At 47.1% G+C, this 22438-nt stretch overlaps 2 protein-coding genes and 1 pseudogene across 2 annotated transcripts; 2 read left to right on the top strand and 1 right to left on the bottom strand.

The window, feature by feature from the left end:
- Positions 1–600: 600 nt before the first annotated feature.
- LOC135377053 (uncharacterized) lies at positions 601–1617 on the top strand. Its single transcript, XM_064609410.1, has 4 exons — positions 601–865; positions 956–1105; positions 1330–1380; positions 1469–1617. The coding sequence occupies exons 1-4, from the start codon at positions 601–603 to the stop codon at positions 1615–1617; spliced, it is 615 nt and encodes a 204-aa protein (XP_064465480.1).
- A 618-nt stretch (positions 1618–2235) lies between these two features.
- On the bottom strand, positions 2236–5930 carry LOC135376951 (putative nuclease HARBI1; annotated as a pseudogene).
- A 3485-nt stretch (positions 5931–9415) lies between these two features.
- LOC135401130 (collagen alpha-2(I) chain-like) lies at positions 9416–18596 on the top strand. Its single transcript, XM_064633335.1, has 14 exons — positions 9416–9432; positions 9491–9520; positions 9762–9785; positions 9995–10042; positions 10103–10132; positions 12331–12354; positions 12733–12756; positions 12977–13000; positions 14339–14362; positions 14424–14456; positions 14829–14849; positions 14908–14928; positions 18382–18491; positions 18545–18596. The coding sequence occupies exons 2-13, from the start codon at positions 9505–9507 to the stop codon at positions 18435–18437; spliced, it is 345 nt and encodes a 114-aa protein (XP_064489405.1). The 5' UTR covers positions 9416–9432; positions 9491–9504; the 3' UTR covers positions 18438–18491; positions 18545–18596.
- Positions 18597–22438: the final 3842 nt, after the last annotated feature.

Genomic DNA, 22438 nt, shown 5'->3' with positions numbered 1-22438 from the left:
GGAGCTCCAGAGGAGGAGGGGCCATGCCCCCTTGCCCCCCTTCTCGGAAAGCCCAAAGTTGGTTTATATTACGTTGTTACCACAGCGAGGTCATTTCAGGTCAGGTGTCACTGAATACTTTCGCTCAGGATACTGCATTACTTTTCCCCGGCACTATGCCGAGAGCCGTTTGGCAACTTTGAGAGCGCCGCTCTCCCATTGGACAAAATCTGCAACTCAGCGGCATTTTGTTGACTGACACGCCAGTGGAACTGCACATTCTTACAAACGAACTTCACCGAATAGCACGCTTCTAGCCAACTATCATCCCTAGTGACATCGTTCTCGCGCCTGGGGTCGGATTCCCAAAGAAATTCGTATCTTGCGACAAAATGCCCCTAAGTTGTCGCAGCATGCGATGCGCGTACGATGTCCGTGTAAACTGGATTCACAGAACAGTCGTAGTGGAGAAGGCACGCCGTAGCGCCACAAAAAGCGTATGTAGACGAGAGTATGTTATCACCATGGAGACGACAACGCGTGTTTGCAGTCGGACCAATGAGAGCCGTCAGTTTCCATGTGGTTTTGTTGAACAGCAGACACACACTTTCTCGGTAGAAAATGCCCGCCACGGACGCCTCTGAAACTTCAGCGAAGCGAGTGCGTCGGCCAAATTTTACCGAACGCGAAATTGAAGCGCTCGTGGAATGCTTCCAAGCTAACAAGGCTGCCATAGATGCCACTGGCGATGGGCCGCAAGGCGCTCTTGCTAAAAGCAAAGTCTGGGCCCGCATTACAGATACTCTGTTTGCGGTGTCGGGCATCAAACACACGCCGGCGGAAAAGAAGAAATGGACGGATTACAAGAGCTTAAACAAGAAGAGAGGTAAATAGCGCGAGCAATTACTGGTCGGCTGTCACGCATGTGAAGCGGGAAGGTTGTTTTATCGATGAGACGCAAACCTTTCTCACACAGGGGCCAACGTCACGCGGTGCCTTGGCAGGACAGGTGGGGGTGCGGCAGAAGTGCCGCCACTTACGCCTCTTGAAGAAAGAGTGGTGGCCACACTCGACAGGAGCACTGTCGTCGGGATTAACGGCAGTTACGACATCGGAGTTACAGGAGGTAAACGAATACACAAAAGCTGCACAACCCGCAGCCAGCCTATCCTTATTTGTGAAGCAACAGACGTTTTAACCTAATTTATAGCAGGCGATGTCATACTAAGCTACAATGTCCAGTGCTCAGGTCAGTGTGCGCCCACACAGCAGGCTGTGCTTGCACTTCTCGTGCAACTTCTGTCACATTATGATGGGATGTAATACATAAAATTATTCGTATATTTGCAGATCCCGTTTCATCAAGTAGTGCTACACCCATAGTACCTGATGCTTGTGAGGGTAAGGCAAACATAGCACGTCAGTAAACAGCAGTGTGAGAATGCAGCTGTCAAACATTTCTTAACGCATTGACATGGGCAATGGACAGGATTAGGCGCAGGGCTGACATCCTCCACATCGATAAGTGAGACACCTAGCCCAGGTTCGTCACAGGAGGCAGCAAATGTGCAACAGGAGGTTGCTGACAGCACGCCGGTTGTGCCAACACCACGCAGGGGTAAATATGCTTGTGTCTGATGTATTGCTCGAAGCTTGCCTACTTTCTCAAATATTCTCAGGGCTACTGCACTGGAACAGTCATTCACATTAATGTGATGTAGAATAGGAGTAGCAAAATGTGTTTCTCGTTTTCGCAGTGTTTTTATCTTGCTATGCACTAAAATTCTTACGTGATCCGTATACCAGGTACAACACCAAGGAGTAGGGCGAGCAGTGAAGCAAGTGAAATAGCTAGCACACACAAAAAAAATGGAACAGCACTTGGAAGCGCTCGTAGATATACAGAGGAGGCTACTGGCCATCAAAGAACACAAGTATAAAGTTAGGACACTTCCTGGAGGACGGATTGAATTGCAATAAATTGACAACTGAGCTTTAGGAATGTGCATTCTGCGTGTTGTTGCTTTTCTCCGAAAGACTGAGTGAGCCAATGTCAGAACAGTAGCAATCTGTATTCCACTTTTCCTTATAGCATTGCACTTTCTTGTAACCTACTCAAAATTCCAAAATATTTGAAGCATATTGTGTTCCAATATCAGCTCCCATCCTTTAATTCAAACTCAAGAAGATGCTGCAGGTTGACAATTTTATTATGCCTGAATATTCAGGTTCATTCCCTGCGAATTTCAGGCTGAGCTATAGGTCTGTGTTCTGTGAATATCTGCGAAACAACATGATCTCTGACTGAGATGCCAGCTGGCATGTCTTGTGCTCCTGGGCTTGGTCTTTCAGCTTCTTCAGCTTCAACTCTAGAGGAGAGAGTGCAGAAGTTTTGCAGTTAGCTGCAATTCTTGTTACATGGCATCAGAGGCGGAGAGTTTTCATTTTCCCAGGGGGGGCAAGGGCGCGAAGTAAGTACTCTGGCGCGGAGGGGGGGGGGATATGTTTATTAAGAAAAAAAAAAGAAAGGAAAAGAAAGCCAGATGGATGTCGGCTTGTTAGTCCAACAAAAAAGTGAAAGGGGGAAGAAAAAGGCAAAGAATAGAAGAAAAACAAAAAAAGGAAAAAAGAAAAATGAAGAACCCAAAACTAAAGTTGAAGAATCACACACTTCGGCGGGATCCTATGATGTATGCAGAACTGGTATAGGAATAAGAGGAAGGAAGAACAGAAAAAACAAAAGAAGAAGAAAGAACAGAGAGAACGTAAACAGTGAACATGTGCACAACTGAAGGCATCACGCCTTTGAAAACTGAGTGCAAAAGGAACAAAATGCATTGAATCCTCGGTGTTTGACCGGAAATGCGCGCAATATATGGTCAATGAAATGGAGCAGCAGGAGCGGGAACTCGCTCCCAACGGATATGCGTTCAGAAGATCCCACCGTTACACCTCGCAGCTGCTGGTACCTTTACGACTGCTTCGTTTCATTGATCTGATTGCTTTGGGCGAAATTCAGTCTATGTGTTGTGTCATCCTCTGTATTTCTTCGCCTCACCTTCTACTATGATAATGAGCATGGTGGGCGGATAGATATTTTACAAATTGCAAGATGCATTTTTGGGGTTGGTGCCTCTTCGCTCTTTTGACCCGGGCGCGCCGAGCCCCAAAGGCTGGTGTCAGTCTCTTAGCGGGACCTCCCGGGGGAGGCGGCGCCCCCCCCCCCTAGTTCACGTTCAGGGGGGGCAAGGGCCCCCGCGCCCCCCCGCAGTCGGCGCCTATGGCATACACAGGGCAAAGAGTATATGGATTGTAGACCTATTGTGACATTGGTATGCTGTTCAGAAGAGTACTACGCTAGTAACTCATTACGTGGTAACATGCTACTTTTGACAACGAAAAAATGGCTAGGAAGAAAGCGAGCTAGTAAAGATGATGCATAATATAAAACCCCGAGAATAGAGAACACGGAAGGACAGACACAACACGAAGTCTCAAAAAGACTTCGTGTTGTGTCTGTCCTTTAGTGTTCCCTAGTCTCGGCTTTTTACATTGTGCAGCATGTTACTTTTGTTTGGCAGCGAAGTAACGACTTAGTTACTGTTCAGAAACCGGCAACTAATCATGTATTTCATTATAACAATTGGTAACTTGTCACAAGTTGGTCGTTATGTTTATCATGTCAATTTCATGAGCCTGTAAGTGGCAGTAACGTGATCTGATGCAGATTTCGACCACAACAACTGGCACTCTGAAGTAAATGTTATGCATGAAAGGTAACACATGACAATGAAGTGTCAATCACACAAATTGACTTCTCGGTGTGCAAGTAATCTAGTGACTCATGACTTGTACACAACTGGAACGTGATCTGCACGTCGGTTGGCAATGCCAACCGCAGCCCCCTTCCCAAACTATACACATACATGCTTAAATACGTCCTTCCTCATTGTGTTCGTTACTGATTATGCCTTGCGCATGGAGGACGAAACGTCTGAGGACACCTGTAATTCTGTTGCGTAATGCCAGTGTGCTATATTTCGTTATCATGATGAATCCCGGCTTTTGGAAAATTCTTATAATCAGTTTTCCAAATTCAGTTATCTTGCAAAGTAATGTGTAATTGTATTTCGTTCTTCCTGTCCTGTTTCTTTTTTTTTATTAACTTCTACAACGAAACATACCAACAGGGTCAATCAGGAGGATGTTATGGCGTATGCACTAGTTGTGGAGGACGCCACAAGCCACAATGATGGAACAGCATGTTGTTATCGGGTATAAGAGGCATCCCCCAGACTTGTCCAAACACCGAAACCTGCTTTTGAGCAGTCCAAAGGCACGCTCAATCACTTGTCGGGTTTTCCTATGAGCCTTGTTGTACTTTTCTTCAGCTTCTCCTGATGGTGTCTGGAAGGGTGTCAAAAGCTAGGGCTGTGTGGGGTAGCCTGAATCACCTAACACAAGAAAGTAGACACGGTTATGTAGCAGTTCCTAAACGCTGTCTGCTTTAAAAAAGTGCTTTCACTGCTCTCACCTATAAGCCAGCCCTCAGGCATTCTGCCAGCCTGAAATTCATCATGAAGGTTGCATAGTGACCAGATGAAACTGTCGTGAGTGCATCCTGGCCATCTAGCTGTCAGCTGGGTTATTTTGCAGTCCGCGTTACAGACTGCCTGTACATTGATCGAGTACATCCCCTTTCTGTTTCGGTATGCAGGTCGCAACTCACGCTTGGGTGGTTTCACAAGAACATGTGTGCAATCGATGCAGCCCAGCACATTTGGGAAACCTGCAATGTCGCGGAATCCTGTAAAAAGAGATTGCGTACAAGCTAAAAACTCTGCAGTGACTCCGTCAGTGTGTGCCAGTAAGGCTGTAACATTGTGGGGTAACACATTCACTGTTGAAAATACGTGACTACTGCCTGCGGGAAACATGTTAGTCATTCATTCTGAGAACCACTTTAAGTAACAGCTGAAAGAAAGAAATAGCAAATTGTGACACCGCTCACTAAAACAGCAGTTTCGGTAGTGAAGGTTGCAAACATTATCCTATGTAGTTCACTCTCATCGGACCCGCGAATACAAATTCCTTTATGAGATATTTCTTACATATAGAACACTAAACGTACGGGAGGAAAATATATTACACTCTAAATCTTTTCACACCTTTAAAGGTGTAACAACGTGCACGGCGCACGCCTTTTTAGGTGTAATTTTGGTAACATCATAATGGAGCACGGTTTCGCACAAATTTTCTTTACTCGAGTGTTGTCTGGCCTCCAAAAATTCAGTCTTGCAACATCTCAACATTGTTCAAGAGTATTGTAGACACTTGCGCGTGCTCGATTATCGATAGCGATGCATATATGCATTAGCTCGTACCTACGATATCCAAGACATAATGAAAGCAAGATTTGCACTGACACTTGATCTTTAGTAATGCTTTCCAAATTTTGTAAAATATCATCCTGGAGATGCAATGTTACGCAACCAGGTTGAATGTTCATAGCGCACAAATTTAAAGGTGTGAAAAAGTTTACAGTGTACCTAGACTGTTTTCTGGACGTCCGCAGGTGTACGTGGAAACTTTATTTGCGTCGTGGCCATTTCCACGATCGCTGTCGTCACGCTGTTTACAATCCGTGAGGTGCTGCTCTGACTGATCGCAACCACATCGCCCACAACACACTGAAAACTTCCACTTGCATAAAAACGTAGTGCGACGAGCACTTGCACGTCCACAGGGATGGCTTGACACCGCGCTGTTGGGCGTTGGAGGGCCGTGGAAAGCTTCTCGCACAAGCTCATTATTGAAGATCGTGGAAGACGATAATATCGAAGAAGATGGTTCTCCGGTATACTTTGGAGCGTCGTCCGTGGCCTGAGAACGCGTTCACGGCGCAAAGTTCTCCGCGACTCGATCTCGGCTGCTGCCAAGTACACCGCCATCTTTGCTCGTACGGCCACTTACGACATGACATACGACTGCTCGGAGGCTCTCGTGGGATTGTCTCGCAGCTGACGAGAATCTTGCGACGCGCGCGCTTTGTGAATCTGCATTTCGTCCTAAGTTTATCGTACGAGGGCGCTTACGATAAGTTTTGTCGTACGAGCCTTTTGTGAATCCGACCCCTGGTTTGTTGAAAACAAGAGGCGTACGCCTTTTCTGTACAAATTATGTACTGCATAAGCGGTACAAAAAAGGCGTACGTATGCCTACCGTTTTCAACAAATCAGGGGAGAGGCTGATGTCATTCGGTATAATGGTTGGCTAGTGACTCCGACAGTATCATAGTTGGAGTGTACGCAGACGACATTCTGATCCTGGCTCAGACTGAAAAGAAGGCTGAGAATTTCAAGAAAAACATGGGACACGCTTTTGAAGTGAAGGACCTTGAAGAGGCAAGCCACGTCTTATCGTTAAGGATTCAACGCCAGAAGGACGGAAAGCTCACCTTGGATCAGACGATGTATGCCGAAGGAATTGTGGACCTGTTCGGCATGAACGATGCGAGAGGAGCCTCTTCGCCACTTAATCCTGGAACGAAGTTCCTACCAGCCTCCGAGGGACGTCAAGTCTCGAATGTGCTCTCGCACAACAATCGCCAAGCAGTCTGAGGCCTACTTTATCTCGCCGGCGGCACAAGGCCAGACTTGGCATTCGCAGCGGCTTATATGAACCAATTCAACCAGAACCCTACGGAGCAGCACTGGAGCGGCATCAAACATATTTTACGCTATGTCAAGCAAACTAAGCATTATGCGCTGACGTTCGAGGAGCTAGGGAGGAAAGTGAAGACCTTTTGCGAAGCTGATTGAGGGACGATAAGGTGGACAGGCGGTCGTTCAGTGGCTTCGTTTTCACCTTAGCTGGCTCAGCTATCTCTTGGAGTAGCAAGAAACAGAGGTCAACCGCTTTGTCGACCGTGGAGGCAGAATATCTTGCCATGTGCCACGCAACAAAGGAGGTCCTGTGGATGCAACATTTCATGCAAGAGTTGGGAGCGAGCGATTTCATCGACGAACCACACACAATGCACGTCGACAACCAGGGCGCGATCGCACTGGGGACAAACAAAGTGACATCGGAGCGCAGCAAACACATCGAGCTCCGACACCTTTTTCTGCGAGAAAAGGTGGAAGAGGGCAGACTAAGGCTCGAGTACGTCAAGACGTCAGATAACCACGCTGACATACTGACAAAGGCCCTGGACGGCAAGAAAACCCGACAACACCGCGGGTCTCTAGGCCTTCGTGACATCACGGACCCTATGACGACACGTTGGGGGGTGTCAAGTATATTCGGACAACGTGTTGACAGAAGTTTGTTGGACAGTTGGTTTGGTTGTCCGACAGTGGTTGTCCGACGTCTTGACGTACTCAAGCCTTAGTTTGCCCTCTTCCACCTTTTCTCGCAGAAAAAGGTGTCGGAGCTCGATGTGTTTGCTGCGCTCCGATGTCACTTGGTTCATCCCCAGTGCGATCGCACCCTGGTTGTCGGCGTGCATTGTGTGTGGTTCGTCGATGAACTCGCTCGCTCCCAACTCTTGCATGAAATGTTGCATCCACAGGACCTCCTTTTGTGGCACATGGCAAGATATTCTGCCTCCACGGTCGACAAAGCGGTTGACCTCTGTTTCTTGCTACTCCAAGAGATAGCTGCGCCAGCTAAGGTGAAAACGTAGCCACTGAACGACCGCCTGTCCACCTTATCGCTCGCCCAATCAGCGTCGCCAAAGGTCTTCACTTTCCTCCCTAGCTTCTCGAACGTCAGCGCATAATGCTTAGTTTGCTTGACATAGCGTAAAATATGTTTGATGCCGCTCCAGTGCTGCTCCGTAGGGTTCTGGTTGAATTGGCTCATATAAGCCGCTGCGAATGCCAAGTCTGGCCTTGTGCCGCCGGCGAGATAAAGTAGGCCTCCGACTGCTTGGCGATAGTTGTGCGAGAGCACATTCGAGGCTTGACGTCCCTCGGAGGCTGGTAGAAACATCGTCCCAGGATCAAGTGGCGAAGAGGCTCCTCTCGCATCGTTCATGCCGAACAGGTACACAATTCCTTCGGCATACATCGTCTGGTCCAAGGTGAGCTTTCCGTCCTTCTGGCATTGAATCCTTAACGATAAGACGTTGCTTGCCTCCCCAAGGTCCTTCACTTCAAAAACGTGTCCCATGTTTTTCTTGAAACTCTCAGCCTTCTTTTCAGTCTGAGCCAGGATCAGAATGTCGTCTACGTACACTCCAACTATGATACCTTCTGCAAAGTTGAAATACACACAGGGATCCGTCTTAGACCTTGTTAGTCCCTCGCTTTTCAGAAATTCGTCCAGCCGTGTGTTCCATTGCCTTCCAGACTGACGAAGCCCGTACACTATTGACCTAGTGCTCACATGCATGACTGACCGTCATGCAGATTCAGTGGCTAGGAGCGTGCTACGCGGTGAAGTTCATTTTCCAAAGTGTAGTTTCTTTCGTTCAGACAATACGGCCGAATGCTGCGGCAAACTTATTTCGTATCGCTAATTGCAGTGCGTTGACCGTAACAGCGCGCGCGATTTTGTTTAGAGGGCCCTGATCCACTGTCGTCAAGGGAGCCGCAAATGCGAGGTCGAATGAAGACAAAGGAACGAACGTCTACAGACAGGATCCGCCATTAACGTAGCGTTCTATAACATTAATATGGCGTCCCCACACGGCGCCGCCTGACACTTAGTTGTACATCAGTTGCAGTACTCTGAAGCTATTCAATAGTGAGTTTTAGCATACCGTTGATAAAGTTATCGTCTCTATCGGAACCAATCGCAGTCGTGCGTGACTCAGAATCTTATCCACTGATTGGTTCCGGTTGATACGGTGAGACGCTAGCAACGTTATCAACGGTCTGCTAAAAATGTTTTTGACTCTAGGTGTCTCGAGTGCCCAGGAGGAGGGAGAAGGGTACACGGGAACCCCACCTGCCCCCGCTCATGGCGGCGCATGAGAATGCCGCCGAAGTGTCAAATATGCCTCCTCCCTAACAATGGAAGACTGCTTTCAACAAACCGCCCACAAAATTGTTGTTTTACGGAACATACGACGTTCATTCTGGTTTCATTTTCATCCTTATTTGTTCTTCGAAATAAAAGTATATATTTTCTGCATTTAATTTCTCTCGGTAAAAATCCGAGTGGTATCAATACGGAACTATAGGTCCCCGAACACAGCAAGCTCTAGCGGTGTCACCTGGTGTGGCTGAGTAAGGACCAAATGTTCTGTTCTAAACTTTGAACAACTTGGCTCCAAGTGACATTTCTGTTAGGTGGTAGGCCTGATCATAATTTTCCTTTTGCAGGCAAATTGATGAAGGATGAGGGAGGTAAGGGGAGCTTCTTTTCTTCCCATATATGAACAGTCTTTGCACACCGTTTACAAAATTCTATTCCCACCCAAAGCAAAAGATGATGCACAGCCAGGTAGGTTACCTTTGAGACATCCTTAGCTGAGCAAATACTATAAGTTGTACGCTTGCAGCGGCCCCTGGCGACATGCCTGCAACGTCAGGTACGTGTCTTGTAGCTTTTTCCCTTCTAGTACAAAGAAGTAGCATGGCCGTAGCTACCAACCGGTAGGGTTGTTATGTTTGTTGAAAGCCGGTGCGGTTCAAACTAGTAAAGATGTCTACTCCCGGCAATTGGACTATATTCAGACCGGTAGGGTAGCACATGTGGTCCCCAACCTGAGACTTACCGTCACTGGACTGTGCACTTTTCGATACGTCCATACATGTCTTGTTCTTTTTCAGAGAGACGATTCAGTATGGCCGCAGGTATACTTTTTGGAGTATTACAATTTCCCTCTACAAACTGTAGATATGTGTAGCTGGAACGAACGTCAATTAAATGTCCTAACTGGAACTACTGCAGTCGAATTTAACTTTCGTCGAAATGACGTCAATGGATGACTTTGGAAAAAAATTTTATTCGACAGCGTGATCCCTGCCCTTTTCACTACGTAAAATTGATTTTATACCGACAGATAGGAGACCTAGCATGGCGGGAACGGCGGGCATGGCGGGACCTTCGGGTATGTCTTCAGATTGCTACCCAACTTCTTTGAGATAAGCGAACGTTATTATCTTTCCAGACAGACGACCCAGCATAGCCGGTCCACTTGGTATGTATCTTGGTAATTCTCGTGCGGCCTCGAGAAGCCGGCCTTGTCGAAAGCACGGATCTCGTTTCCGTACCAGAATAGACGATGTCAGAAAATCCCAGGTGCTCCTTGTACACGTGTTGCATCATGGGATATTACTGGAATGAGGAAGAGAGAATTGTCTTTCGTGTTTTTCCTGACCTTGACTCCTCGTGGACAGTCGGCCGGGAGAGGAGGCCTTCTCCTCGTTTGTTATCACCTGGTTCACCTAGAGTCACTAAAAAGGGTACAGAGTATCGCATTCCTTTTCCGCGTCGGAGCCGCCCTTCGGTGTCCCCGATTGGGCCGATCGTATTAGAGCACTGCACGGGCCGACTTTTCCGGGCCCGACCCGGCCCGGGCGCATCGAAAAATGGCCCGGCCCGACCCGGGCCCGGACCTTCATATTTTTATGCGGCCCGGCCCGGCCCGGCCCGGTGACCCAGTGACTAGAGCCCGGCCCGGCCCGGCGTCTAAGCAAATAGAGCCCGGCCCGGCCCGGCCCGGTGACCCGGCGAGTAGATCCCGGCCTAGTATTTCCAGCCGCGAGGTACGCGTTTCCTGCGATTATCAAACAAATTTATAAGTAAATTTATAAGGAGAGAAGACAAACATACAAGTGATGGCGGTTTAACACCGTAACCGCACGAGACCCAATTAAATCCAGAACGCACGGGGCGTTATCGTTACACTGTCAAGATTTTGCGGAGATAGAGCATGCTGTCGACAAACTGCTTCTCCCAGTCCCTATCCCTCTCACCAAGCTTTGCCAAAGTGATTGTGAAATATGTGAGGAGCAATGTAAAGTGGCTTGGAGAATGTTCTAGAGGGTCGAATCATATGCATAATGCAGTACCCTTTGCTTGTCTTTGCAAAATATGCACAGGAATGACGCAAGCGCGTGAAGATATGAACTAATGCATCTCCAATGTGTGGAATTAGCTGCGTGGCCCGGCCGGGCCTGACTCTCGGGAACATATTTGTCGGCCCGGGCCCGGCCCGGCCCGCGGTGGTGGCGTATTTTAACGGCCCGGGCCCGGCCCGGCCCGCGGTGCTGGCGTTTTTTGTCGGCCCGGGCTCGGCCCGGCCCGGAGCACACAGCCATTAACAAGCCCGGCCCGGCCCGCGGGCCGGGTCGGGCCCGGGCCGGGTCGGGGGCCCGGGCCCGTGCAGTGCTCTAGATCGTATCACGGGGTTTCTCCTTCCAAGAACGCGCCATCCATGTTGAGTCACCTCCATCCAAAACCGGTTTCCTCGGTAGCGAGCTGGCTCGACAGCCCACTGTTCTCTGGCGGAGAAGGGGGATTATTGGAGTCCCATTGCTAGGCGACCACAGGGGTGACACAAACCCGCCATTGTTGTAACTACCCTCAAGCGGGTGCTTTTGGCAAAACTACCATCTTGTCCTGGTCGCACGTCATAGAAAACGTCATTTTGAGGTCATGTGACTTTGTTTACGTGTCGTTTTGTCGCTTATCGACATATTTTCGTCGTCAAAATACCAAGAGATGAACGTATTTTGCCAGCGTAAACTATGCGGTGCTTCTTCCGCAACATGGTAGCCCATTTCGCCTTAGTTTAAGTACATCGCATCGGCACAGTGAGTCTTAACGTGCGGTCGTCATCACATCTTTGGAATTTGTCAACAGTACGAGGCTTTACGTGTAAAACTGCGCGTTTTACTGCGAGATTATCGGATAAAAATAATTACCGTGATCGAAAGACATCCAAAACGTCGTTCAGAAACAACCGCATTGTTTACAAACGGTTTGGCCGGCGATCACGGGCGCCGCCATCTTTAAGGTCACGTGTGCCTCGACGTTTGCTGTGACGTGCTACCAGGACCTGTCCAGGATGCATTGCGTTCGCCCAGCACGCTTTCGTCTACGGAGCAATACATTGGATGCCACCCCTGTGTAGGCGACGCAGCTGCGCCGGGCCCAAGATGGCGCGCTCGCTCGCCGGCGTGGCTCAGTGTCGATACTCTGCTACCTATTTAGTGACTCTAGGTTCACCAGGGTTGAAAGCGGCGCCAAGTTCTCTGGATTTTTCTCAAGTCGTGTGTTCACTCTGTTTGCAATAATGCCTCATCATTCGTATCTTAATAATCCCCTTCCTCTTATTGTCTTCCTCATTGTGCCATCTTCCTACGTAACTCAAAAGGTATTTTTCATTTGCAGCAGCCGCATCGCCTGCTGGACTTGGTATGCTGTTATGACTGTCTACGCCTTGCTTCGTAGTGCCTTATTTTCAGGAGGTGTCCTACTGCAGGTCGTAAGAACGCGGGCGCTGTAGGGCATTGTTACTGTGAAGTTTTTGTTTTCAAATATAAGGCTAGAATGTTGAAATAACAAGGAGAATATATACGCCAGCGTTTTTGTCAATACACACAAACAACCGCGGGAAGATTCCCAGTGGCAAAAAAAAAAAAGAATACTCAAAGTCTGTATCTGCGGAAATTGTTGAAAAGCCCTTCGTTTAGTCCTCCATGAATTCCACCAAGTCTTTTATCGCACGTAAATTGGTAAGAGGACTTTACCATAGGGACCTGTCTTGGTTTACGTGATTCCCTCCTTTTTCAGCTGCAGGAGGCGCTGCGCCCATGGGTATGTTCACTACCCTTGTGATTTCATATGAAAACGAAACAAGAAGCCTTTAGGTAGACTACTTCTATTCAGTGTTATCTAATTAGTGGTCCTGAAATCCTTTGTTCACTCTCCACGAATCTACCAATTCTTTTATCGCACGTAAATTGGTAAAAGAACATGAGGACATGACCATAGGGATCGACATGTCTTGGTTTACCTGATGCCCTCCTTTTTTCAGCTGCGGAAGGCGCTGCGCCCCTGGGTATGTTCATTACTAGAGCCCGGATTCCTAGGCAATGTCTATTTTTTTCGTGTGGTTCTAGTAGTACCTTTTCAATACAGGAGCACAAATTGGGTGCTAGGGAACCTCCGGTACCGTTGTGATTGTGCCTATCAATGCCTATTCCGGCGTCAGTGCCCATTTTGGCGTAGGTGCCTAAAACTCTAACCTAAAAACGCCTATAATGGCCCTTAAGGAGGGGCGATACTCCGTTGTGCAGGCGAAAGTGACATCTGTCACCTCGCACGTCATTTTGAAACCATTGATATCATTTCAAGGAAGCGAATATCTCAAAGGTACTGGAATGCAAGCTGGGAATTGAAAATCGGTTACTTAGTGCATTCGCTTACTCGTTCTTTTTCTCCCTTTCAGAATGTTGTTGCGTGGGTCGCTACTATAACATATAGCGACGTTTGTTAACGGTTTTGTCGAAATCTAGAACTATCAGCGCTTTGCGTGCTTACATATCTAAAAGAGCCTTTTGGTTTCCTTCTGTTTGCTTTTCTCACAACGAATTTGACACACGTTAAAATGCTGGGGAGAGTATGTGACGTACGGAGGTACAGTTTGGCAACCTTGGGATGCTACCCTCATTTCGTGCAGTCAGTGCTAGCAAGTCACACAACCGAAAATGACACCCGGTCCAGTGTGAGCAATGTGAGGAGCCCTGATCCCGCCATGTTGTTAGCTGCTGCGAGCCTTCTGGTAATGCTGAAAACCAAGTCTAGAAGGCGGGGCTTAAAAAATTCGAGGACTAAGAAACTTGTGAGTTAGACTAAAGCTTTCCGTGCTCGAAGCCCATCTCGCATACCGCCAATATGCTGGCCACGACACTGTGTCGTGGAACGGTGACAATGGCTAGAAGCCTTGTGACTGTAGTAGGATGGGTAAGTTTTTCATTTCGTGCAGCAAAAAGATTAACAAAACAGCCACAACTCCCATTTACGGTATTGTTCTTGCGGATGGAACTGATTTATTCACTTCGTTTTTGCACTTTAAGTGCTGCAGACGAAAAAAAATTGTCTATTTATAGTGCCTATAATGCCATTTCAAGTGCCTAAATCGATATTTTTAGGGCCTTTTATAGGCGCATAAAACAAGGTTTTTTCGTCCCTTAAAATGCGGATGGTCCGGACAACCCAAGAAGCAGCCTTTAGGTAGGCTTCTCCAATTCACTGTTGCCTAATTAGTGGTCCTGAAATCCTTTGTTCAATCTCCATGAATCTACCAATTCTTTTATCGCACGTAAATTGGTAAAAGAACATGATGACATGACCATAGGGACATGTCTTGGTTTACCTGATTCCCTCCTTTTTTCAGCTGCGGGAGGCGTTGCGCCCCTGGGTATGTTCATTACTCTTGTGATTTCATATGAGGCTTTCTAATGTGTTTTCATATCAACCAGCTCCAGGAGGAAACCCCCAGCAAGCACCATTAGGTAGGATTCTTCTATTCACTCTTGTCTAAATTAGTGGTCTTGAAATCCATGTGTAACACTAATTAAAAATCCTAGGTACTCTGGAAATTACTTAGAATATTTAATGAACGTCTAATAACCATTGGAGGTAACCAAGGGATAACGGAGTGTAAAACATTTCCCTCATGTTGCGTGGGACCAAATTGGAAGCAACTTCACTCCGAGTCGTCAGTGTCTGCCTTCTTCGCGGCTCAAAAATAGGAAGCCAATATAATTCATAAAGCTGTGTGTATGATGGCTCACAGGAGACCCTGGAGTTTTGTAGCGCATTATTCGCACATCGCACAGTAAACATCGCACGTGACGAAAGAACTCACTCAACCTTTCTTTCAGGACCACTCGACACCCCGCTTGGTAAGTGCGGCATTATATGCTATTTGACATCGATTACAATCTCTTCATATATCTTTAGAAGTGAAAGCTCTGCAGCCAGGTAAGCAATAATATTACTGCTATAAAAGTGCAATGAACGGAGAGTTCCTCTTTCAGAAGAATCGTAAGTTGTCATGACATATCTAGGGGCGCTAAATTGCCGTTATCAATGATCATTTATTACAGACACTACTTTATTTTAGACATTACATCATTTATTGCAGGAGCTACTTATTTTCTCCGATAATGAGCGCTATTTTGACGGAACCAACGGATTTATATGTCTGTTGTTCTTGCATGGCATAATAGACCTCTCCCTGTTTACAAACAAATGACGTGAGATGGTACAATAGCGCCTCCATCTTGGTAGACTGGAACTACTATAGCAACAAAAAAAGATAAAACATAATTCACAACAAAGCCACGTTTAAATGTGGCTTGTCACATTGTAAGACTTTTATGTAATTCCTTACATATTGTTAATTGAATGGCCTTGTTCTACTGCATCCTAGCTGTAGGCCGATCTTTTCGGTAGCCCTCTCTAAAGATGGCTGCCAGGCTCTTCCATCTTTTGGAGCCTGAAGTATGATGAGCTAGAATGGCTGGTGTGATTACCGGCCTACACAATGCATGGGAGCGGCCGTGGGACCCGGCCACGTGCGATTCTTTACATGGATGCGCTGACGCTCGCTGTGCGCCTTGCGGAAGGATTCTTGTGCTGATCCGAGGTGCTCGTCTGTTTCGAGTCACATGCCCTTCCCGTGAAATTCAGATGTTCGCGCCGCGTCGGCTAAGAAACAGAACAGTGCCGATGGATGGCTTATCAGGGCGTCACGAGCTCTTACTCAGTACAAGGTCGTTGATTGCTGCATGATTCTAAGGTTCTCTCTTTCTCTCTTGCAATTGATAATTTGTCGATTTATGTCGTGAGACAATAATGATCATAAGCGATGCAACAGTGGTCGATCTGTGTTTACCGCCGTATTCTCGCTCAGCCCTGAGGGATCTCTGCGCTGCGAGCGACCCTTCCAGTAGCATTGGCAATGCATTGGGCGCTCGCTGCGCGTGCGCAATCTATAAGCAACTTGTACCCTGCCGAAAAGCTGATAGCGTCTTCGTCAGGAATCGAATCCACAACCTGACGCCAAACATTTCAGGGTTTTAGTGAGTGGGTCTCGATGGATCACTGATTGTAAAGTACTGGTAGATTTGGTCAGACGATAGCTATTCCTTGCAATGAATGGCTATTCCTTGCAATTTGACCGTGCTTGTTTCTTCACGTTCGGAATCTGCTATCGTATAACACCACGTTCAGGCACAAGTATGCCAGGATTATGTGTCGAAGGTAAGGGAGGGGCCACTACAGGACCTCACAGTATGACCGACAGCACGGTTTCAGTAGAGAAATCAGCAGCAAGAAATCGTTGGATATTATATTCTCTCATTTCACACACTTTTCAGAAACCGTTTCTGATGTCTCTGAAACCGTTTCTTATGTCTGAAGCCGTGTCTCAGTGCCTAGAGGCTGGCGGAAGCGGGTGAGTTCACTGTTTCGGAGGGGTGGAAAGGTGCAGTGTTAGCGATACACAGACACCCATACGACACCGGAACTACTACTGTGTGTCGCTAACAGCGCATGTTTACACTCCTCCGAAACAGTGGGCTCAACCGCTTCCGCCACTCGCACCGAAGAAAAAGTACGCCGCTCGCGTGTTCCGTAAACTTTTGCCCCAACCTGTACCAACAGTTTTCGACGGTTTAGACAGGCCCAGGAAAAGTATTGCAGTAGGAAAAGTATTGCCGGCTTCTGGGCGGCGCACAAGGAACAGTGGCCGATGCTATCGGCCGCAGCGTTGGATTGGATTGGATTGGAAAAAGAAAAATATATACGCACGCACTTGCATGCACTTCCCGCATCAAGTGCTACTGTAGAACGCGCGTTCTCACACTTAACATTTTTGCAGCGAAAAGAGCGGTGTGGGATGTCTGCCGAGCACCTGGCCATCTATTACAATAAATTCAGGCCATAGCCGTTATAACTCTTGTAAAACATGAAAATATAGTGCTTTGTTACTGTACGTATAGCTAGCGCCAGTGTCGTTTCAAGCCGATTTTCACCTAGTGTTTTGATGTTTAAAATATTTCCATCGAAAGCCACCGCTTCGAGGTGAGCGGAATAGCCGTTTTTTTTCACCGTTTCTCTAAAAAAATAAGCACCGACAACCGGAAACCCTACGTATAACCCCTGTCCAGAAATCGTAACCAAAAGCGTTTGCTTGTACGACGAAGGCATAAAAGAGAGTGCTCCTACCGGAAGCGACTTTCTGAATAGGATGTCACCTTCCACTAGCTCTAGTAAGATTTTCGCGACACATACATAGTACACCGCGAGTTTTGGTTGTCGAACGGCGCGATTACATGTTATGAGCTAAATAAGATGTTCTTCAGCCTGCATAATATGATGTCAAGAATTGGCTTAGGTATCTGATTCATTTTCCAAATACTCTGCATGTATTTGTACATGTAGCTGTTTTCGGTAATGGCGGCTAAAATAAAATTTCAGCATGAGCGTGGCAAGGACTTTCAGAGCGTGTATCACGATGGTAAGTCTTTCGCGCCCAAAACTTTATACATAGTGCACCAGCGTATCACTGCACCATGCGTCAAGCGCAATTATGTTGGGTTGTACAACAATGCGGTGTAAAAAATCCTGCAGCCAGAATTTTAGCAACCTTCCCGAATGTCCTGAAACGGCCAAGTGACCTTTTCTTGGAACGCGTTCAGACGCTGCCTTTACCACAACATTCCAAAACGCGAACGCGTCCGTCGTAATCACATCTGCGAAGCGCGACGTATCAGCACGCCCACATATTTTTCTCTCCCCCCGTATCTGCCATAGACTGCTTCAATTTCGCCCATCGCGGGAACTGCCAGGCGCTCCCAGGTGATCTGTGTGCATGGAGTCACGTGGCCATGCATGAGGGCGCGAGAAGTGGCAGCGAGCCGAGCCCTTGGTAGCCACCTATCGGCAGGCCCGTCGTCATGACCCGGTTTCAGTCTCTGTTCAGGACACCATTCATTCTAGCTCATCATACCTGAAGGGCACGGGTTTTCTCGGAGTGCAGGTTGTGTCTCCATACAAAGCAAGAGCGAACTAAGTCGTTATAACGAACCACATTCCGCACAGGATTACGACATTGACTTTCAGACGATGCAACTCTTGGGATAAAAGCCTTGTTTCCTTTCCGCCGCAGACTGGGAACGCCAATGAAGACCCGAAAGTGACCAAGAACATGACCTCATTTGTGTGTACCGCTAATACAAAGAAGTCACTTGTTACCTTGGTGAAGCAAAACGGCTTTGTGAAACTGCGGTGTTCTCCGCGCGAGCTGTTTCGGTTTCGCTATGTCTACCAACGTCATGATTACGTCACGGTGACGTGATCAGTAGAGATCTATTGGCTGTCGTACTGAGACGTCCATAGCATTGCATAACGGTTGAAATCTCCTTGCAGACGAGGATGGAGCAATGGCGCGGTTTTGGCGATCGTGCTGGGAGTCGCCATATTAGTCGTCATTGTGTGCCTGGCGGCGACTGGAGCAATGGCAGGTGGCGCAGCGGAATGTGAGTTACCGCGTAAGCTAAGTTGTAAGTTCTACTAAACGACCTTCCCAAAGTGCCCAGCAGTGTCGACAAAGACTTTAGCAACGCATCTACGCACGGTCCGCGACCTGACGGTGAGTTAATCCCCGTTTAGATCAGTCTCAACCAACGCTGTGTCTCTCAAGGTCATACCACTAGTGGCGTTACCAAACAAGAAGCGCCGCAGACAACTACAACTGAGGATACTACTATCACCACCACCACCACCACCACTACTACAACTACGACGACGACGACAACTACGACGACCACTGATAAGCCGCGTGAGTCGTCGTCATACAAAGGCTGTTGTTGATCATGCGCAGCTGTTGTATCAAAGCGTACGTTATGACGAAATGACCTTTCAGTATAGAGCTACACAGATTTCATGGGAATTGTTTCGCTAAACACATATTATTTTCGGTGAAATTTAGTTCACATGTTGAGGTTTCCAGGAGCGACAATTGCATCAAACGAATGGAAAGAAATTGCTAGAAGACGTAATTCCGCAAAACGAGCATATTTTCAATTAATGAAGAGTTTTTGAAAAAAAAAAAAAAGAACATATCCCTAGTTTGATAATGTCGCTTAGGTCTCATGCCCCACCCACTGTTCTGTACGACCAAGAGCATGGATGTGGGCGATCAACGAACACATCCGACGGACGGTCTCTGCGATGTGTTGCTCTTGGATCTTCGCTTCCAGGACATCGGCAGCTCGGATGACATGAAAGACAACATTCATTTGTCACAGCTGAAGCTTTACGCGCAGTCGTCAAAGAGTACCAAATGCGGGATAAATTTCGATCATCAGTAAGTTTGTAGTACTGGTATACAGTGTGTGAAAGAACTGGAACCCTGTTTGTTAGGAAAACTTCCTTCGCAGAACTCCGCGAAGTCATGAAGTTCGGCCGAAAGTGCTGAGCCTCTTACATGATCTGTGGAATAGCAGCGTGATGTTCTACGGCGTCATGGACGGGCTGTATGGAGACGACACTGATTCATATAATATACTGTCCTTTATGCAAGTAAGCTTTACTCGTTGTTAACGCTTTCGAGATATCCAGTTCCTGGAAATCCTTTCAGGAAATCTTGTCTTACAAGCACGCAAGGTTCAATTCATCTGTCTACGTGTACGCCTTCGCTGGAATCACGGTCTTCATGACTATGTCAAATAGTCCTATTAATATGTTTGTCGAATATGCTCAAGAGCTCTTCAGGTTCGTCATTGAAATGTTGCTCTGTTTTTGACTGTGTTGCCAAACTGTGACGAAAAGACATGTATAGGTACCATGAATGGTACTTTGACTTGTAGGTATCATTTCCTTGTGTATGATAAGGAGACACGAAAAGTCCAAGAAAATAGTTCGTCAACCTTTCGGAACGCAGTTCTACCTTTCGTCCCTCTTGTCCGTGTGCGTTCTCCACATACTCAAGAAAGTGTTACCTGCAAGCTCATTACACCAGCTCGCTTGCCTATTACTTCTTTGTTCAACCACACTGTGACATCCAGTATGAGCTTGCGCATTTCAGCCAAGCTATGCTCGACGTACTCGTGTACCAAACATCGTACCGGCCGCCTCTTCAATGTGTGTCGAATGGGCCAGCACCTTGGAGTTTCCCATTAGGGACTCGCCAGCCCTCCATTGTGAGTGCCATCAATCTACATAATCTCTACAGAAGTCTCGAGCTACATTTGAATTTCAACATTTACAAGTGGATGGGCCACTGGTTGGTCACAGGCATGGGGATAATTTCAAGTGAGGGGCTTCTGCATCACGCTAGAGGAGCAATAAAATAGACTGACATGGGGACAATAAAATATGGACGAGCCCACTTGTCCATATCAACATGATTACCGAAAAAACGCTGGGTTTCCATCAGGTGGTAATGGCAACGACCATGGTAATAGTTATGATAGTGTGTTAAATATAGTCTACTAATCAGCTTCGCTTGCATTGAAGGAGAAGGCTTTTTTTTTTAATATTCAGTGCCGCATATTGCCTACTCTTGCTTGTCGTTTGGCAAGTTTGGGGAATTTAGCAAATTCAACATTTTTGCGGCACATAGTGGCATTAGCTACGTGACTGGTGAGAAACAACGGCGCATTTGAAGCATTAAGCATTAATAATTGTCCCAGGTGGGATCTGCAACGATTCGGACCCAGATAAACATTCCACCTGGAAAAGTGGAGATGTTTACCTCGTCTCTGTGCGCCATTAAGACCACGTTCCAAATACAAGCAACGTTATCAACGGAGCTGAAGATGGGGCGCAACACTTCTTGCGTCGCGTCAGACATGGCGAGCGTTACCGATAACGTCAGTCTTGCGGGTCATTTTTGTCAACCGAGTAGTATAAATTGCGATTTTTTTGCCGCAGACATGCCCGTATCCGCCCGACGCTTCAACTGTCTACCGCCACAGTGTACGTCAGATACATGAAATTTACAAATGGCGAGATTCTGTATCAGGTGGCAGCAGCTACTACTACATCTTGGTCTATGACACCGAGGAGACACTCGCAGTAAAGGTAATTTCATGATTGATTTTCATGTTCTAATCATCAATGTTTCCCAGATGTGCAGAGCGCAGAAAGACATTGGCTTCAATGGAGGTTGGGTGCTCCGTGACCTCTCCTGCGGTTTTATTCAACGATGCCAACAGAACAGCGCCCACCAGGGACTTCTGAAGCGCGTAACAAAGGCAAAGTCTTACCTGCAACAAGGTTACTTCAGTGACTCCTGTCCATCTTATGGAAATTTGACGGGCAGCTCGGACGAAGAGTAGACGGTCAGCTAAATCGAAAGCTGATACAACAATAAAGTGTTCGTATTTATGCACCTCACATTGTACCGCACGACCGTTCTTTTTTTTTTTTTTTAGTAAGTTGCGGCCTCCGCTTTCGACTACTTTCATGAATCTCGGTAATGTTAGCACTGGTGTGTTGTCCCGCTTTCTTCCCATTTCCTTTGCTTTCTGTGTGAAGTCCACTGTCCTAACTGGTGTAGGCGTCAACGCTGGCCGCGGGGTTCCAAAACTGGCTTCACGTTAGTGGAAGCAAACAAATAAGACAGAAATGTGACTAAATATACGGACATGGTGCAGTGAGAGACCTACAATCGATGGGCCGATATAGCGGATACTCTCCTAAAGCATGGAAGAAGCAGAGGTTCAAAGAGCTTCTATTGATTAAATTAAATGTATATTTTATTTCGTATTAGAACGGGTGTTTCACATCACGTAAAAAAAAAGTCGCCGCATTAGAACAGCAACTCGACTGAACGTTATAGGGTCAGCAGTATTTAATTCTGTGGCCATTCGCGAGAAATTGAATGTTCCCAGTGGACGACGTCAGGAAATCCCATGAAAGATGAAAGTCACTGAAAAAGTTAGCCTGCTGTAGGACTCGAACCCACATCTACTGGATTACCGCTCCAGGGCTCTACCAATTGAGCTAAGCCGTCAAAGCTTTGTATATATTTGTTCCTTCTATGTTGTTTCAGCCTCAGAACATCAGTTCTTTAAAATCCCATGAAGCTTAGCATCCCGGCAGGTGCAGAATGCATATGGAGCGTCTGCATATCGAGGGAGAGAGAAACCCCTAAGGGAGTTTCAGATTTCATTCTCCACTCTGCTCACTTACTGTGGACGCAGGGTTAAACTGCTTGCTTCATTCAGAGCACTCGACCGCATAAGGAGGGGGTTCGTGTACACAAAGCCGGAACAGCTCGGTTGGTAAAATCACGAGCGAATGTATGAAGCACATCGTTTTAGAATCACAACAACGGCGGCGATGAGTTGCGGGTACTAACAAACATTCGTTCCTGTTTGCTCAGGTAACTGTTTGTTTCTAGCTTCATACTCAACTTTGTTACACCTGTATGTTAATGTAAGAGGCGTGTATTTTGCAATATACACCCAGATAGTAC

Source organism: Ornithodoros turicata, chromosome 1 (assembly GCF_037126465.1).
Source record: "Ornithodoros turicata isolate Travis chromosome 1, ASM3712646v1, whole genome shotgun sequence".
Classification (NCBI taxonomy): domain Eukaryota; kingdom Metazoa; phylum Arthropoda; class Arachnida; order Ixodida; family Argasidae; genus Ornithodoros; species Ornithodoros turicata.
This window is presented reverse-complemented; position numbering and strand designations above follow the sequence as displayed.

Bases quoted from the DNA above. Each gene is read 5' to 3' on its own strand.
- LOC135377053 (XM_064609410.1), top strand. From the start codon at position 601: ATGCCCGCCACGGACGCCTCTGAAACTTCAGCGAAGCGAGTGCGTCGG. The intron at 1,106-1,329 runs GTAAACGAATAC...GTATATTTGCAG, and splicing joins CGACATCGGAGTTACAGGAG to ATCCCGTTTCATCAAGTAGT. The intron at 1,381-1,468 runs GTAAGGCAAACA...GGCAATGGACAG, and splicing joins AGTACCTGATGCTTGTGAGG to GATTAGGCGCAGGGCTGACA.
- LOC135401130 (XM_064633335.1), top strand. The intron at 14,363-14,423 runs GTATGTTCATTA...CATATCAACCAG, and splicing joins GGGAGGCGTTGCGCCCCTGG to CTCCAGGAGGAAACCCCCAG. The intron at 14,929-18,381 runs GTAAGCAATAAT...ATCTCCTTGCAG, and splicing joins AGTGAAAGCTCTGCAGCCAG to ACGAGGATGGAGCAATGGCG.